We start from the raw sequence: 17,158 nt of genomic DNA on the forward strand, positions 1-17,158 counted from the left end.
TTCAGGATAGGTGACTGCAAGGCATGATGACTGTACACTCTTGGGTGCTTAGTGAAGGGTTGCATATGATTTGTGCTGAGTTACCATTGGATATCAAGCCGGTGGCAGCTAGATACTCTTCTGCACCTATCTGATGGACCAGATAATACTCATACTAATTTATATAGGATTATAATTCAATATTGAAGCAAATCCATCACTCTATTCCAAAAGTCTCCTAACAGCGTTCTAAGGAAAAGCTTTTCAATTAGATCCCTCAAAATAATTAACAACAAGTATTATGTTATAAAAAACGTTTAATGGTTGCCTGAAATGTACAGTATTGTCTCTCAGGGTACTTGGAGATGCAAAGATTTTCCCAGCAGATTAGGAAGCTTTGAGGTAAATTTGCTGTTGGACAGGAAACCCTCAGCCAGGTAAACCTCATTTAAACACTGCATTGATAGAATGAGTGCAATTTCAAAGGTGTTATGCAGTTCGTGTCCTCTGTATAATCTAAATACAGCCATATTCCTCGCTGTAAACACTAGTTGCTTATCATTTTTAAAAAGATTCAATGCTTTAGTGGTGTATACACAAGGAGATTGTTCAGGACTTATAGGGGACGTTCCACTACTTATAGGGTGACTGTTATTGCCTGGTAAGGCTTTTCTTACTATGTTTAGATCTAATCACAAGTTCTCAGGTTATCCTTTTGGTTTTACAAAATAAGATGCTCTTTTTATGTGTGTATATAAACTGTAAGCTAATCAGTTTTTACCAAGAGCGTGCCAAATAATGTTTTTCAAATGTTTTTCCAGAATAAACTTTTACATTTGACACCTATTGGTCTTCTTGATAACTTATTTGCTGTTCTTGTGTGTTTATTTAATTTTTTTTAAATGTATGAGTTTTTTTTTTTTAAACAAATTATATACCTATAAAACAAAATGTTAAGGCATATAAAAGAGCTAGGCAAATTAGCTAATGTAGGACTTAAAAAAAAAAACCTGATCATTTTCGTTAAAGATTTTGTACGACAAAAGTCTAATACAAAGTAACTAAGAGGAAAACAAATTAATAATTGAAATCAAGACAAATACAAGAAAGTACTTTAGGACAGTACAGTCAAAATAGAAGCAATACAATTACTGGATCTATCAACTAACAGTTGGAGGTATAGGTAGTGCATTATGCCCAAGTAGTACAAAGTGATGTGATAAACTTGAGACAATCCTTGAAATTATGCCTAGCGTGGTTATTAAGTCCGGATAATATCACAGTACAATCCCAAAGGGTAAGTGGAGAGCTAAGTAAAAACAATTTAGAAGTAGTCTGAATGTACTGTTCTGATCAACAGTGCCCTGTGTCTGTAAATCAATAAGAAATTGATAGAGAAGGGACAAGAGAGGAGTCTGATAGTGTAGACGCTCACTATGGGGATCATACTTTTTAAAATGTTTTTGGGCCACCCCTGTGCTGGGAGGGCAAGGGGACAATAACTTTTGGGCTGTGAGGCAAGGAAGACTATGCGTATCATTATTAACCTAAATATCGGTGGTATAAGGTCCTTGGGAAGAATGTTTGTTTAAAATCGCCACCCTAGGATCAAGCAATGAGGAGCTGCTTGAAAAATGCAAGTCCAGTATTTGAAAAGTTTTGAGCAACACCATAGCACATGAATAAAAGAACTGTCAGTGCAATGGATGTGACTAAGGTATTACAATAAAATGCCTATTTTCAATATGTTATATATATTAGTGCTGTCAAACGATTACAATTTTTAATCGCATTAATGTCATAGTTAACTCACGGTTAATCTATCTAATTTATGACGAATTTCCCCACAAATATCGCACAATTCTGCAAGTGATTATAATTTATGATCGCTGTTTTCTAGCTGATCTAAAACCATTTTTGACATAAAGGGACACTTTTGGACAATCTACAGTTTTCAGGCAGAAAGAACAGTTTTTATTTTATAAAAGTACATGCAGAACACTGGGCAGACCACTAGGGACAAGGGGGGTGTGTATTTTTTACATACAGTACTGTAATCTATAAGATTACAGTATACTGTGTGTATTGTGTTTGTTTACTTTTTTGAATTTGGCGCCGTTCTCCGCTCCCGTGCGTCGTAACTTTGCAGGGAACGGAGATCGGCGGCACACAGACACTGTGAATCGAGCGAGGAGGACCCGCCAAGCGAGGAGGACCCGCTCGATCACACAGCGGGGTGGCATCGCCGATCACACAGCGGGGTGGCATCGCTGGATCCAGGGACAAGGTGAGTAACTTGCCTGTGAATCCAGCGAGAAGGTAAGCCGCGCCGCTGCACACTCTGCACGTCCACCCCGAGCGCTCCCGCGTTAATCGCGCGATAAAAATATTGACGGCGTTAACATGGGTTTGCGTTAACGCCGTTAATATCGCGTTTAACGCACAGCCCTAATATATATATATATATATATATATATATATATATACACACACACACACACTGCCTTGCGAAAGTATTCGGCCCCCTTGAACTTTGCGACCTTTTGCCACATTTCAGGCTTCAAACATAAAGATATAAAACTAATTTTTTTTTTTGAAGAATCAACAAGTGGGACACAATCATGAAGTAGAACGAAATGTATTGGATATTTCAAACTTTAAAAAAAAATTAAAAACTGAAAAATTGGGCGTGTAAAATTATTCAGCCCCCTTAAGTTAATACTTTGTAGCGCCACCTTTTGCTGTGATTACAGCTGTAAGTCGCTTGGGGTATGTCTCTATCAGTTTTGCACATCGAGAGACTGAAATTTTTTCCCATTCCTCCTTGCAAAACCGCTCGAGCTCAGTGAGGTTGGATGGAGAGCGTTTGTGAACAGCAGTTTTCAGTTCTTTCCACAGATTCTCGATTGGATATGTTTATTTGTGAACCATTGTAGATTTTGCTTTATGTTTTGGATCATTGTCTTGTTGGAAGACAAATCTCCATCCCAGTCTCAGGTCTTTTGCAGACTCTATCAGGTTTTCTTCCAGAATGGTCCTGTATTTGGCTCCATCCATCTTCCCATCAATTTTAACCATCTTCCCTGTCCCTGCTGAAGAAAAGCAGGCCCAAACCATGATGCTGCCACCACCATGTTTTTTTTTTTAAAGTGTATTTTGTGCGTGTACTCGAGAGAGGAGCCGGACTGCAGGAGTTTGGAGTAGGCAGGCCTCCCCCAGAGGCAATCTGCTACCTTTCTCCATGCCCCCGGGTGGCAATGGTGGGTGTGTGAGGGGGTCCTCCCACACAGCCCGCCCTACCTGCTCCGCTTTGAAGCCCAACGGGGCAGAGGGACTCCCTATAAGGGAATGAGAGGATCTAGCCCGCTCAACCAGCCCCGTTAGTCCTTTGCCTCTCTATTTAGAGACCGCGTGGTCAAAGTGCGTGCATGTTAACCCAATTTAGAGTGCGTGTAAGTGTGGTGGTTTTTGTGGGAGGGGGGTGGGCGTACTAAGCGCAGGCTTACCTCGCATAGCACACCCACCGGGAGCCGGGCTGAGACCACCAAACTCAATTCACATGTAGCTGAGACCGGGATCCGAACCCCTAGCTGCAGAGGTGAATGGCTTGTCAGCGCAGTGCCAATAGCATTGAGCCACCGCAGCTCCCCCACCACCATGTTTGACAGTGGGGATGGTGTGTTCAGGGTGATGAGCTGTGTTGCTTTTACGCCAAACATAACGTTTTTGCATTGTTGCCAAAAAGTTTGATTTTGGTTTCATCTGACCAGAGCACCTTCTTCCACATGTTTGGTGTGTCTCCCAGGTGGCTTGTGGCAAACTTTAAATGACACTTTTTTTATGGATATCTTTAAGAAATGGCTTTCTTCTTGCCACTCTTCCATAAAGGCCAGATTTGTGCAGTATACGACTGATTGTTGTCCTATGGACAGAGTCTCCCACCTCAGCTGTAGATCTCTGCAGTTAATCCAGAGTGATCATGGGCCTCTTGGCTGCATCTCTGATCAGTCTTCTCCTTGTATGAGCTGAAAGTTTAGAGGGACGTCCAGGTCTTTGTAGATTTGCAGTGGTCTGATACTCCTTCCATTTCAATATTACCCCTTGCACAGTGCTCATTGGGATGTTTAAAGCTTGTGAAATCTTTTTGTATCCAAATCCAGTATCTCGGACCTGACTGGTGTGTTCCTTGTTCTTCATGATGCTCTCTGCGCTTTAAACGGACCTCTGAGACTATCACAGTGCAGGTGCATTTATACGGAGACTTGATTACACACAGGTGGATTCTATTTATCATCATTAGTCATTTAGGTCAACATTGGATCATTCAGAGATCCTCACTGAACTTCTGGAGAGGGTTTGCTGCACTGAAAGTAAAGGGGCTGAATAATTTTGCACGCCCAATTTTTTTGTTTTTTTATTTGTTAAAAAAGTTTGAAATATCCAATAAATTTTGTTCCACTTCATGATTGTGTCCCACTTGTTGTTAATTCTTCAAAAAAAAATTACAGTTTTATATCTTTATGTTTGAAGCCTGAAATGTGGCAAAAGGTCGCAAAGTTCAAGGGGGCCGAATACTTTTGCAAGGCACTGTGTGTGTGTGTGTGTGTGTGTGTGTGTGTTTAAACACTGGTAAAAAAGCTATTCAACTCCCCCTAGTAACTTTCTAAACCACCACTGCGTCCAGGATAAACTTGAATGCCTACAGATGCTACTTAAAATAGAAATGTAAAATAGTAAATCTTTAGTGAAAAAAATAGTAGCACTCTGTTTCGAAAAACAGTACTAAAAAATGTAATTATGACAACGATTAAATATAACAAAAAAATTAACACATGTATATTAAACCACCAAGTGAAATTATTAGTGCATATAAATGATCCATAGACATACATAAAAAAAATAATAGAAAAATCACAGTAAGTGAGGTTCATAAAAAAGTGTCCATAAATCACACAGATCTTCAAGTGATTAAACAATAGTTGATCAATGAATGGTGTCTTTCTTGAAAAAGTCTTGATACAAACTTTCCACCACACCTCATCTGCTTGTGAATCCACTCCCAAATGTTCGGCATAATAGCTTGATCACCCACCAGGGTTAATAGGCAATTCCAACGGTGATCACAAATTAATCAAAATCCACATGAAAAATAAATAAAATGCTTCCAATGGTAAAGTACGTAAACCAATTTATTAAAGTGCTCACAAATCCTCAATCATTGTACTCACATCACTTAAAATGAAGGAGACTTGCAGTAAGAGGTTAGGTATTGTGGTCACGGCGGACACAAAACAACCAGCAGATCTCACCCACCACTTGCTTGCTCACTTCCCCAGCTGAAACAGCTTCACCCTCGGCGGTGATGGTACGTATAAACAAAAAAAACAAAAGGCTGACGTTGCGCTGGCGTGAATATTGAATTGGTGACAGTGAAAAAATGAACTGTAAGCTGCTAGCACTAAAAAGTTGTGTACAACAACTCAATAAAACATAGGAAAAACAAAAGGAAATGCAGCGCTAGTAAATAATATATAGTTCATGAGAATATGTAAATACAGGCTCTTCCTAAATAAATAAAGAGAGCGAGGAAAAAAAGAAAAGTTCAGTGTGATAAGGGAGAAAAAAATCTCCAAAAAGCCACTCAGTGATTAAGGGTGAATGATGAAAGTCCAGCAATAAACTTGTGATAAAAACTGCTGCCAGGAAAGGTGATCAAGTGAAATCCAATTTTCTGGTGATTAAAATGGTTCTTCACACCGCACACGTGAATTAAGACCGCCCTGTACGTTGGTGGTGTTTTTCGTCCGAGTAGCGAGAGGCATCGGAGTGGAGAGACTACGGCTCTTCAGCACAATACCTGCTTTACCCTTATCAACCAATTGTAAGTGCATTACTTATTAAACCCCTGCTTTAGAAATACATAATACGTTATGCGAGTCCTTTCTTTTTTATCGTTTATATTATCCCGGTCCCATTGCTGAGTGTCTTCTGATCATTACACGGATTGGTTCCAGGGAGACCTGACTTCCCTATGCTCTATGAGACTGATGCAAAACAGTCTCTCCTTCTGGTAAGCAGGCAGTCTTAATTCACGTGTGCGGTGTGAAGAACCATTTTAATCACCAGAAAATTGGATTTCACTTGATCACCTTTCCTGGCAGCAGTTTTTATCACAAGTTTATTACTGGACTTTCATCATTCACTCTTAATCACTGAGTGGCTTTTTGGAGATTTTTTTCTCCCTTATCACACTGAACTTTCCTTTTTTTCCTCGCTCTATTTATTTAGGAAGAGCCTGTATTTACATTTGTATTTATATATTCTCATGAACTATATATTATTTATCATTTACTAGCGCTGCATTTCCTTTTGTTTTTCCGATGGTACGTATAGGGATCACAAAAATCTGCCGTGCAGGCCCAGCCCAGACATGTTTCGTCAGTATAGACTTTTTCAATGGGATTGAATTGTCTATACTGACGAAACATGTCTGGGCACGGCCTGCACAGCTGGGGAAGTGAGCAAGCAAGTGGAGGGTGAGATCTGCTGCCAATCAGTGCAGGCTATCATCAGTGTCACCTATCAGTACTATATAATCAACTGGACTCAGTGGCCAAGGGGGGGGGGGGCCCTCAAGTCTCAGAGCCATCTTTGCAGCCCAAGCTCTTCTGGACAAGACCCTGGCCTTGCGTTGGGCCACCCTCTGATCCTCCTTGCTCCTTGTGACATAACTGCCATACTGAACCAAATACAGCCCAAGCTCCTGTATTCAGCAAGAAACCTCAGACTCCAGTGGGCCTTGCTTCTCCCCGATAACTTCACCATCCTCCGATGTGATACCCTTAACCCATCCACTCTGCTTTTTCTTCTCGAGGGGGGGTACCTCTTTGGAAGAAGATCCTCATCTCACCGCTCCTGACTGCTTTAAAGTGATGAAAATGGAAATGACACACCTACCGACAGTCAGTGAAACAGCCCTTGAGAATCCTGACCTTGAGCTTCAGCCTCCGCAGCCTCTGACCTCTCCTGTACCATCCGCAGCCTCTGACCTCTCCTGTACCATCCGCAGCCTCTGACCTCTCCTGTACCATCCGCAGCCTCTGACCTCCCCTGTACCATCCGCAGCCTCTGACCTCCCCTGTACCATCTGCAGCCTCTGACCTCCCCTGTACCATCCGCAGCCTCTGACCTCCCCTGTACCATCCGTAGCCTCTGACCTCCCCTGTACCATCCGCAGCCTCTGACCTCCCCTGTACCATCCGCAGCCTCTGACCTCCCCTGTACCATCCGCAGCCTCTGACCTCTCCTCTACCTTCCGCAGCCTCTGACCTCTCCTGTACCATCCGCAGCCTCTGACCTCTCCTGTACCATCCGAATCCTCTAAACCTCTCCTGTACCATCTGCAGCCTCTGACCTCAACTGTACCATCCGCAGTCTCTGACCTCCCCTGTACCATCCGAATCCTCTGACCTCTCCTGTACCATCTGCAGCCTCTGACCATCTCTTGTCTTATATCAGGTCTGGAGAGGAGTTGAGAGTGGGAGTGCTGCCAGGATGGGGGTCATGGGAGAAGTCAGACATGTATGGACTGTGGAGAGGAAACTATGGGATAAAACCAGAGCCACCAAGCTGGAGACGACTGACTAAGCCCCGCACGGTGCACCTGAGAGGAGGTCAGTGACAGCACCGCCAGGCCAGTCTGAGGGGGGGTCAATACAATATTGTAAGGGGGCACTGATCTAAAGGTTTCCCCCTTATATCAGTAAACCCCCTTACCTTAGTGTTCACTTTCTGCGGAAGGTGGTCTCTGGCCACCAGAGTCCTCCCCACATTCCCCTTTACAAAAGGACAACATTTACATAAACGCAAACGTAGCTAATGAACGTTTTTAAATGTCGGTTAAAGCAGAGGTAAAAAAAAAAAAGCCAAAAAGGTTTAAAAAAATAAGAACATTTTTCTTTTCTTTAACCACTTCCATACTGGGCACTTATACACCCTCCCGCCCAGACTAATTTTCAGCTTTCAGCGCTGTTGCACTTTGAATGACAATTGCGCGGTCATGCTATACTGTACCCAAACAAATTTTTTATCATTTTGTTCCCACAAATAGAGCTTTCTTTTGGTGGTATTTGATCACCTCTGGGATTTTTATTTTCTGCAATTTTTTTTTTAAAAATGACCGAACATTTTGAAAGAAAAAAGTTTTTTTTTGTTTCTGTTATAAAACATTGTAAATAAGTACGTTTTCTCCTTTACTGATGGGCACTGATGGTACTGCACTGACGGGCACTGATAAGGCGGCACTGATGGGTACCGATGAGGTGGCACTGATGTGGTGGCATTGATGGGCACTGATGATGGGCACTGATAGGCGGCACAGATGGGCATGGAAAGGTGGCATGGATGGGCACGGATAGGCGGCATGGATGGGCACTGATAGGCGGCATAGATGGGCACTTTAATGTGTTGCACTAATGCATGTGTTGTACTAAAGGATGCCAATCGGTGCCAAAAAATGCCTGCCAATCAGTGATGCCCATTGTGGGCACTGATTGGCATCCATTGTGGTCACTGATTGGCATCCTTTTTTTGTGTTTGTCATCCCTGGTGGTCTAGGTAGGCATCCCTGGTGGCATCTGTGGTGGGCATCCCTGGTGGTCTAGTGGCATCCCTGGTGGTCCAGTGGGGGGGGGGCTGCGCTGATAATCGATCAGCGCAAACCCCCCCTGTCAGAGGAGCAGCCGATCGGCTCTCCTCTACTCGCGTCTGACAGACGCGAGTGAGGAAAAGCCGATTACCGGCTTTTCATCTTTACATCGTGATCAGCCGTGATCAGACTGACACCCTGCAACAACATTTGCCGCGATGCGCGCCCCCGGGGGCGCGTAGCAGCTCAATATCCTGAGGATGTCATATGTCATCAAGTCAGGATATTGAAACAACTTTTCCACCGTCAATCTGTCATTGGCGGGCGGCAAGTGGTTAACCACTTAAGACCCCGACCATTATGCAGGTTAAGGACCTTGCCCCTTTTTGCGATTCGGCACTGCGTCGCTTTAAGTGACAATTGCGCGGTCGTGCGACGTGGCTCCCAAACAAAATTGGCGTCCTTTTTTTCCCACAAATAGAGCTTTCTTTTGGTGGTATTTGATCACCCCTGCGGTTTTTATTTTTTGCGCTATAATCAAAAATAGAGCGACAATTTTGAAAAAAAAAACAATATTTTTAACTTTTTGCTATAATAAAGGAAGCTCGGGTCGGCTCGGCTCTATTCCGCGCCTGCGCGAATAGTGCCGAGCCGACCCGAGCTTCCTTCGGGAAGTCGTGACGTGCTGTGTGCGCCGTAATTTAGCATGTCAATCAATTGGCATGTCTTTAGGAACGCCCACTCCCGCGGGATAACCTACCCGGAAGCCGCGGTGAATTCCACGACTACACGCTATCTACGAAAAAAAAAAAAGTCAGTGTTATTTTATATGCACAACTGGGCTGGATGCAGTGTTAGAAATTTTTTTATAGGGTGAACCTCCACTTTAAGTGGTTAATACTTAACAGAAGTAGCTGTTACTAGACAGATCTCCTAATCTGCCACTTCCTTGTCCGCGGTGGGTCTTCTTTCTTTTCCTCGTCGCGCTGCCTCCTGGGAAATGGGGAGTGGTGTCTTCTGGGACCTTGTGTGTGTGCGGCTCGCGCATGCGCAGTAGGGAATCAGGTAGTGAAGCCGCAACGTTTCACTTCCTGATTCCCTCACAGCTTCGGCTGCCGACATTGTGGGCACCCTGGACAGTTAAGTGTCCTTATTAAAAGTCAGTAGCTACAGTGAAGACCGGAGAAAAGACTGGACAGCCGCACTTCCACGAAATTCTTAAAAAGTTGCTTTTAATGGTAAAAAATGGAAACAGCACTACAAGTCACAGCAGACAGTGGGGTGGATACTGACGCGTTTCGCACTGGGGTATCAGCGCTTAGTCATAGCTAAACAGTGTTTGTAGCTTCTGACTTTTAATTTTTTTTTTTAAAGCCGGACCTCCGCTTTAATATCTGTCAAGTTAAATCATTCAGGAGAGGTTTTAAAATGTCTAAGCTGAGCTCTTTTACACTCTTCCCTAAAAAAACATAATACACTTCTTTTAATCCTACATTGCAAAAATGCAATGTCAGTGTCAACATTTTTTTTTTTACGTTCAGCCTATATCCTTCAGATAAGGCAAGGCGGTGGAGTGAGGTGGGACATCTTGTGATACACACTGTCTAGTTCCTGGTAGTACTGACAGTACGTTACTTCTGGTAGATGGGGTGAGTAAGGAAATCTCTTACTATACAACAGAGTTTAAAGTTTAAGTGATACTCTTTATTGGCTAACTTGAGTTAATAAAGATGCAAGCTTTAGGACAGCTCAGATCCCTTCATTGGGCTTTAAAAAAATTCTGAATATGGTTTTGAAATTCACATATTTTTTTTAAGGACACTCGTCCTTCGTTCATGGGGGGATTCATCAGACACTATATATATATATATATATATATATATATATATATAATGTGTGTATGTATATGTATATGTGTATATATATATATATATATATATATGTATATATATATATATATATATATGTGTATATATATATATATATATATATATATATATATATATATATATATATATATATATATATATATATATATACACACACACAATCAAACATACATACATGAAAGGATTTGCTTGCCAAAAATGTAAAATATTCAACTGTCCATATTATTGCCAATAGGTGCTAATAATGTAATATGCAAAATTCATAAAATAGATCTTGTATGACAGATGAGATAAAGAACAGATAATGGACATTGTGGTTATATGTTTGTTACAGTCTGTTCTGTTGTGTTTATCATAATGCACAATCATTTATAATGTTGTATAATACAAATTATTATATGTTGTTTTATTTGCTTCTGGTAACCTCCAGAATAGAAGTAATTGTATGCTTTTATATTTAGAGCTGGAAGTTAGTATTTTGATTTTCAGAAAGTTTCTAACTATTAATTTTATACACAGAAACTTTGCTTTACATTCTTATAATAAAATAAAAACATACAATACTCCAATACAGCTATATTTATACTGCATACAAATTATCACTTCTGTTTAGTTTTTATAACTTTATTACGTTCATCAAACACGACGAGTTTTTCATGACGAGAAAAATGCAATTTTTTAAATTGGTCATTAAAAACGATCAATAATCGAGATGTGTAGGCTCCAGAGCATTATTCGCAACGTTAAAAATAGCCATTAAAACGTAGAACCTGCTCTATTTTTTCTTGACGTTTTTCACGTCGTGAAAAATGGTCGTGTGTAGGCTTTAACGACGGGGGAGACGGGGGAGAAAAGAAATTTGCATAATCAAGCCCAAAGGGTGGCGCCACTCGAATGGAACTTCCCCTTTATAGTGCCGTCGTACATGTTGTACGTCACTGCGCTTTGCTCGAGCATTTTTTTTTTCACAATCGTGTGTATGCAAGGCAGGCTTGACAAGAATCACGTAGAGAAAAACGTATTTTTTTCCATTAAAATGGTCGTGTGTACGCGGCATAACAAGTCAGAAAGATCTCATTAATGCTGGTTCACACTAGTGCGACTTCAGTCGCACAGAATCGCGTGGAGCCTTAATCTACAATACCAGGCCATTTTGTTTTCCTTTATTTGTTTTTGTTTTTTTATTGTTCTGTTAATTTTAATTTTATTAATTTATTATTATTATTTACATTATTATTATTTCATTGGTTTCAAAAACGTATAACTCCTTCAGCACCTTCCCTATATGTACTCTTAACATAGAATCAAATCTATTATGCCCCTCCTATTTCATTATTTTAAGTATATACATTCGTCATTTGCCTTAAATTCTTGTAAACTGATGTGTATATATATATATTTTCAACCTGTATTTCATATTCGCTATATTGTCAACTGTGATAAACTAAACAAAAAGAAAGAAAATGGAGCCCATTCACATCAATGTGATTCAGCACAGTGCGATTTTGGTAAAAAGGTTCCTGTACTACTTTTGGTGTGATTTACAGTGCCACTTTTCCCCATAGAATATGAAAAAACGCAGTCAAGTCGCATAAAAGTCACACTACATAATTGCACTGAAAATCGCTGCAATATTGCATTGCAGTAGAGCCTTAACATTAGGAAAGGAAATGAAAAGCCCAAATGTTATGAAAATTGTAGGGCTGCAAATGTCAAGTATAATAGTTCTCAATCTATGAACAGCACTACAAAATCTGCAGCTGCTTTTCTATTCATCCTACAATATTGGAGAATTAGAATAAAGATTGTGGGTTTTGGTAGGAGTAAAACATTTCTTACAACACTTCCAGAGGGCCGCACAATAGCAGTGCGTTTTCACGCGCTGAGGTGCATTGCAATGAACAGGCTGTAGCATAGCTCAATGCCCAAAAGTTTTGGTCCTGCTGCATTTTTATCAATTATTAGTGTCATTGGGCAATATCAAAGCCTCCAGAGTTGTTGCCAGTGGATGCAATTATAACCCCCAACGTTGGTGTCGAAAGGCCATAGCAATAACTCCCAGCATTGGTGTTAGCAGCCGCATTATCTCCCAGCACTGGAGTCGGCGGATGCAATACTAATTCCCATCACTGGTGTCGGTGGACATAAAAACAACTCCCATCATTGGTGCCAGTGGACACAATAATAACCCCCAACATTGGTGTCAAAAGCTGCAATAATAACTCACAGCATTGGTGTCAGCAGTCGCAATAACTCCCAACACTTGTGTCAGTGGATGCAATAATACCTCCTATCATTGGTGTCAGTGGACACAATAATAAACCCCAACATTGGTGTCAGTGGATGCAATAGTAACCTCCACCACTAGTGTAAGAACATCCTAGACCAAAATAATAAAGTCTGCATTGGTAGTTTAATACCCTCCTTTGGTGGTTAGTGGCAATGAGTGTTTGTTTTTTAACTCCCTCTCCCTTCATTGATGTTTAGTGGCAGAGTATTTTTTTAACGCCCACTTGTTGATGGCTAGTGGCAATGTTTTTCTCTCCCCCCCTCCGCATTGGTCATTAGTGGTAGTGAAGTTTGACCCTCCTCATTGATGATTAATGGCAGTGATTTTTAATCCCCAATTGCGGACTGTAAGTGGCAGTGGTTACCCTATTGGTGGTCAGTGAAAGTGAAGTTAAAGCCTCCTCATTGATATTTAGTGGCAATGTTTTTTTGAAACTTTCCCCCTCACTGGTGGTGAGTGACAGTAAAGTTTAACAACCTCGGCATTGGTGATGACTTATCTGGTCATATGGTCCAGCACGCCTTACTTTTCTGGGACCCCCCCCCCCCCCAATCCCATATGGGGTTAGTGGCAGTGTTTTTGTAACCCTTTCCTTTCTTTTTTTATTGTCAGTGAAGTTTATTCCCCCAGAATCACTTACCTGATCACATAGTCCAGTGCCGCTCTCTTTCTCCCAGAGACCAGAACTTTACCAGTATTGTGAGGTAGAGATAAATCCTTGCAGTACAATCTATTTCAATGTCAGGTGCTGGAACAGAGAGAGCGTTTCAATGCCCAGCACCCTAATGTGGCTCTAGTGCCTAGCAGGTGGTGGACCCAGCCCTACACATAGTGGACTTCACACAGAAAGCTGGTGGGCTGTGTGTTGGGCACCAGTTGGTTAGAATCTGTTAGGTTTCAGTGGGCACAGCTGATTTATTTACAGCTGTGAAAGGTGAGATTTCCCCTCTCTTTGAGAAGGTTTCCACAAACTTCTGTTATGTCTTTGGTGCAGGAAATGAGGTGAAATCTCCCAGGTGTGGACACAGACAACAATAAAAACCATGACAGAGGGTCTAACCTTTTGCTACTAAGACGTTTTATCAGCCTTATATGGTATAAATTCTATAGCAGTATAACATACTGTATTGTAAAAAAAGTGACAGTTATTTTGAGTAAAGTCCAATGATATTTAAAAATGAGTCAAAGATTCTTATCCTTGTGTTAAAATTAGCCTATTGTGAAACATTAAAACTAGAAAAAGTGATACAAAATCTATTGTGAAATAGTACAGATGTGGTGTTCTGTTTATATTTGTGTTTCCCTTTTCTATCGCCAGTTTCAAGATGTGGGTGTTGATGGCTGTGACCTTTTTGATTTCCGGATCTATAGAAACATTGAACATTCCAAGTGAAGAAAATGAAATTAATTATAAAGTGGTCCCTGAAGTATACATGAACGTTGTAAGTTGTTCTTAGTCAGTGGAATAGAATTTGCAAATGCTAAAGTGCAAAAAAATTAGACATGTGCAATTCGTTTAGTTCCGAATTCGTTTTTTTTACGAATTTCGACTAATTTGGAAACATCCGAATAAATGAAAACCCATTTTACGTTTTTTTCTGAATATTCGTAAATTTGGATATTTGAAAATTCGTAAATTTGAAAATCCGAAAATTTGAAATAATAACTAACTATTAAATTATAGTTATTGGAATTTTTAGTGTCTGTTAGTGAATGTAACGAATACAAATTTATCCAAAGTTACAAATTATTCGAAATAACGAATGCCGTTTCTAAATGAATGGAAAGTAAGGAATTAAAAATGAAAAAATTTGTTCTGTTCCATTTGTTTAGATGCGGCATCCGTTATTTCAGCAAATTCGTAACTTCGGATAAATTCGTATTTGTTACGTTCACTAACAGTCAAATTTGAAAGGCAAATTCCAATACCTATAATATAATAGTTAGATATTATTAATTAGTTATTATTTAGAATTTTCCGAATTTCGTTATTTAGAATTTTCGGATTTTCCTTCTTATTTTCAGATTTTTGAATTTACATATTGCGATCATAGCGAATGCCCCGAAAACCGAAAAAAAAAAACAGAATGAAATGAAAACTAACACATTTTTCGACTGTTCTCATGTCTAAAAATAACATTAACCAGAGAAAATGATCACACATTACTATCACTGTGTCATCACATTGGTAGTCATCATCTATTATTACCTAATGAAAACCTTTCCAGAGAGACACATGGCTCCGCCATTGGCAGTGCTATTCTGAAGATGCTAGTTGCCTGTATGGTACAAGGTTTGAGTCACTGATCTGGAACAAGTATGCATATCTGCAAAGGAATAAAAAAAAGGTCACCACACTTCAATTACATCACATCATCCTGTTGGGTGAAATGCGTTAGTGGGGAGATTTTTTTGGCTGTTCTAATAAACTGGTGTCCATGTGGTCTTTGGAGTGCGGCGACCCGTTTTTTCTTCCTGTGTATTTGTAGCGTGGATGATACTGCATACTGCCTACTATTTGAATGCTTGTTCCAACATTGGAGGAATAAAAAAATAGACAATGCTGCCTCCATGACAGGAACGTTTTTCTTTTAGGGCTTATTCAAGAGACAGACTGGAAACAGCACACTACAACATACACTTTGACCAGCACGATAGACATGGCACACACCATGCCCGACAATGAACACAAATACACCACATCTACTAAGGGGTACAATACATTGCCTGTCTTGTGGGAAAACTTCAGTTAAAAAGGAAATTAATATTTTTGCCCCTAATGGAACGTTACAGAGTATCTAACCCCAAAATAAAACATGTAACATAATAATGTAATATAATAATGTAGTAGGATGGTAAGGGACACCACTCTACTTAGTAGAGTCGTTTTTTATGTCTTATATACGTTTTTGATATAGCTTATAGCTTCAATACATTTTGTAGTTAACTCTTTAGGGTGTGCAGCTGTCTGTCTCTTTTTGATTTTTTTCCCTGGTTATATTCTATCTGGATTGCACCCCCCAGTATAGGTGAGTACTGCAGCTTTACTATTATGTGGGAATCCCATATTTTCTCCCTTTTTTGCACTATGGTTGTCACCCAGGCTGGACTTCAAACAAGTCTTCCTTTCTTCATCCCCATTACATAGGGTGGAGGGATTAGTAAATTACAGAAGAAAGATAAGATTGTTGGTGTTTTCTGTTCTGCTCATAGGATGTGGCAAGGGCATTTCTGACAGTTATTTTCTTTATGTCTCAAAATGTTCTTAGCTTGAAAAAAAAAAACAAAAAAAAACGAATGTAGTTATCACATGTAAGGGCTAGTAAGCTGCATTATATTACATTTTTGGATTTTGGTTTTAGATATCCTTAAGGTTTCTCTATTAATAAACTGAGGTGGAAGTTTGGCATATTCTATGTGTGCAATGTGTATGGTGACTAGGTTCTTGCACGCAGGTGCCATCTTGTATGCTACAAATTTCACATTGCTGTTTTAATTTTCACACTGCCATCATGTGTTTTTTTTTAGGCTGCCTGTAATTTTTTTGCAATTGGTCCATATAGGATACAGTTTCATTTGGCACCACTTAATTACTAGAAAAACCTGTAGATTGGCAATAATAATGAGAAATAATGACTTGTGTATCATGTTATAGAGTGAGCTGATCACCTACAGAGGATACCCCAGTGAGGAGTACGAGGTGGTCACTGATGATGGTTATATCCTGACCATAAACAGAATTCCACATGGAACCAAGTTACAGTCTGTAGGTATGTTTACTCTCTGAGGGGTGATGTCACATTTTCTGTGTGTTTACCAAAAATGAAGGCTCCGAAGAAATTTAGTATTACCGACTGGAAAATGAGTGGTGTTGGGTTATTAAACACAAATAGACTGTTCAGTTTCCAAGAGAATTTTCCCTAGCTTAGTGAAGGAGGTGAAGCTCTGCTAACTTCCATCATAGAATCACATGCAAGCAAAAATTCATTTTTTTTTTATTTCCCTTGCATGTGATTGAGTATTTTTTGCAAAGTGAATTTTCACCACATTTACTAAGGTCTTGAGAAAATTCTCTTGCAAAGTGCAACTTCCCTTGCTTTTTTCAAAATTAGCAGATAACAAAGATCAGGGGTAAGGGAAGATGAGAATTGATCTTAGATAAGGTCATAGGAAGAGAAAAGGGGTTACAATAGGCTGCACTTAAATGATCCCGATCCTAAAAATAATAAACTCAGGGGATAGTATCAAAGAGTTTATTCTGATAAGAATTTAATCAGTAGGATCACATTAAATATCACAACACAATAAAAAAGCATGGTATTGGGTACATCTAACCATGAGCACACATAACAT

At 40.1% G+C, this 17,158-nt stretch overlaps 1 protein-coding gene across 2 annotated transcripts in view; it reads left to right on the plus strand.

The window, feature by feature from the left end:
* The first annotated feature begins 10,166 nt into the window (after positions 1 to 10,166).
* LOC120947099 (putative lysosomal acid lipase/cholesteryl ester hydrolase) overlaps positions 10,167 to 17,158 on the plus strand; it is a 72,776-nt gene continuing 65,784 nt past the window's right edge. For both annotated transcript variants that reach the window (XR_005750823.1, XM_040362095.1), the window contains exons 1-3: positions 10,167 to 10,275; positions 14,124 to 14,247; positions 16,461 to 16,575. Coding sequence is in view for 1 of the 2 variants with exons in the window: in XM_040362095.1 (XP_040218029.1) it covers positions 10,271 to 10,275; positions 14,124 to 14,247; positions 16,461 to 16,575 (244 nt within the window). In the remaining variant the exon portion in view is untranslated. The remainder of the gene's footprint in view (positions 10,276 to 14,123; positions 14,248 to 16,460; positions 16,576 to 17,158) is intronic.

Source organism: Rana temporaria, chromosome 8, assembly GCF_905171775.1.
Source record: "Rana temporaria chromosome 8, aRanTem1.1, whole genome shotgun sequence".
NCBI lineage: Eukaryota > Metazoa > Chordata > Amphibia > Anura > Ranidae > Rana > Rana temporaria.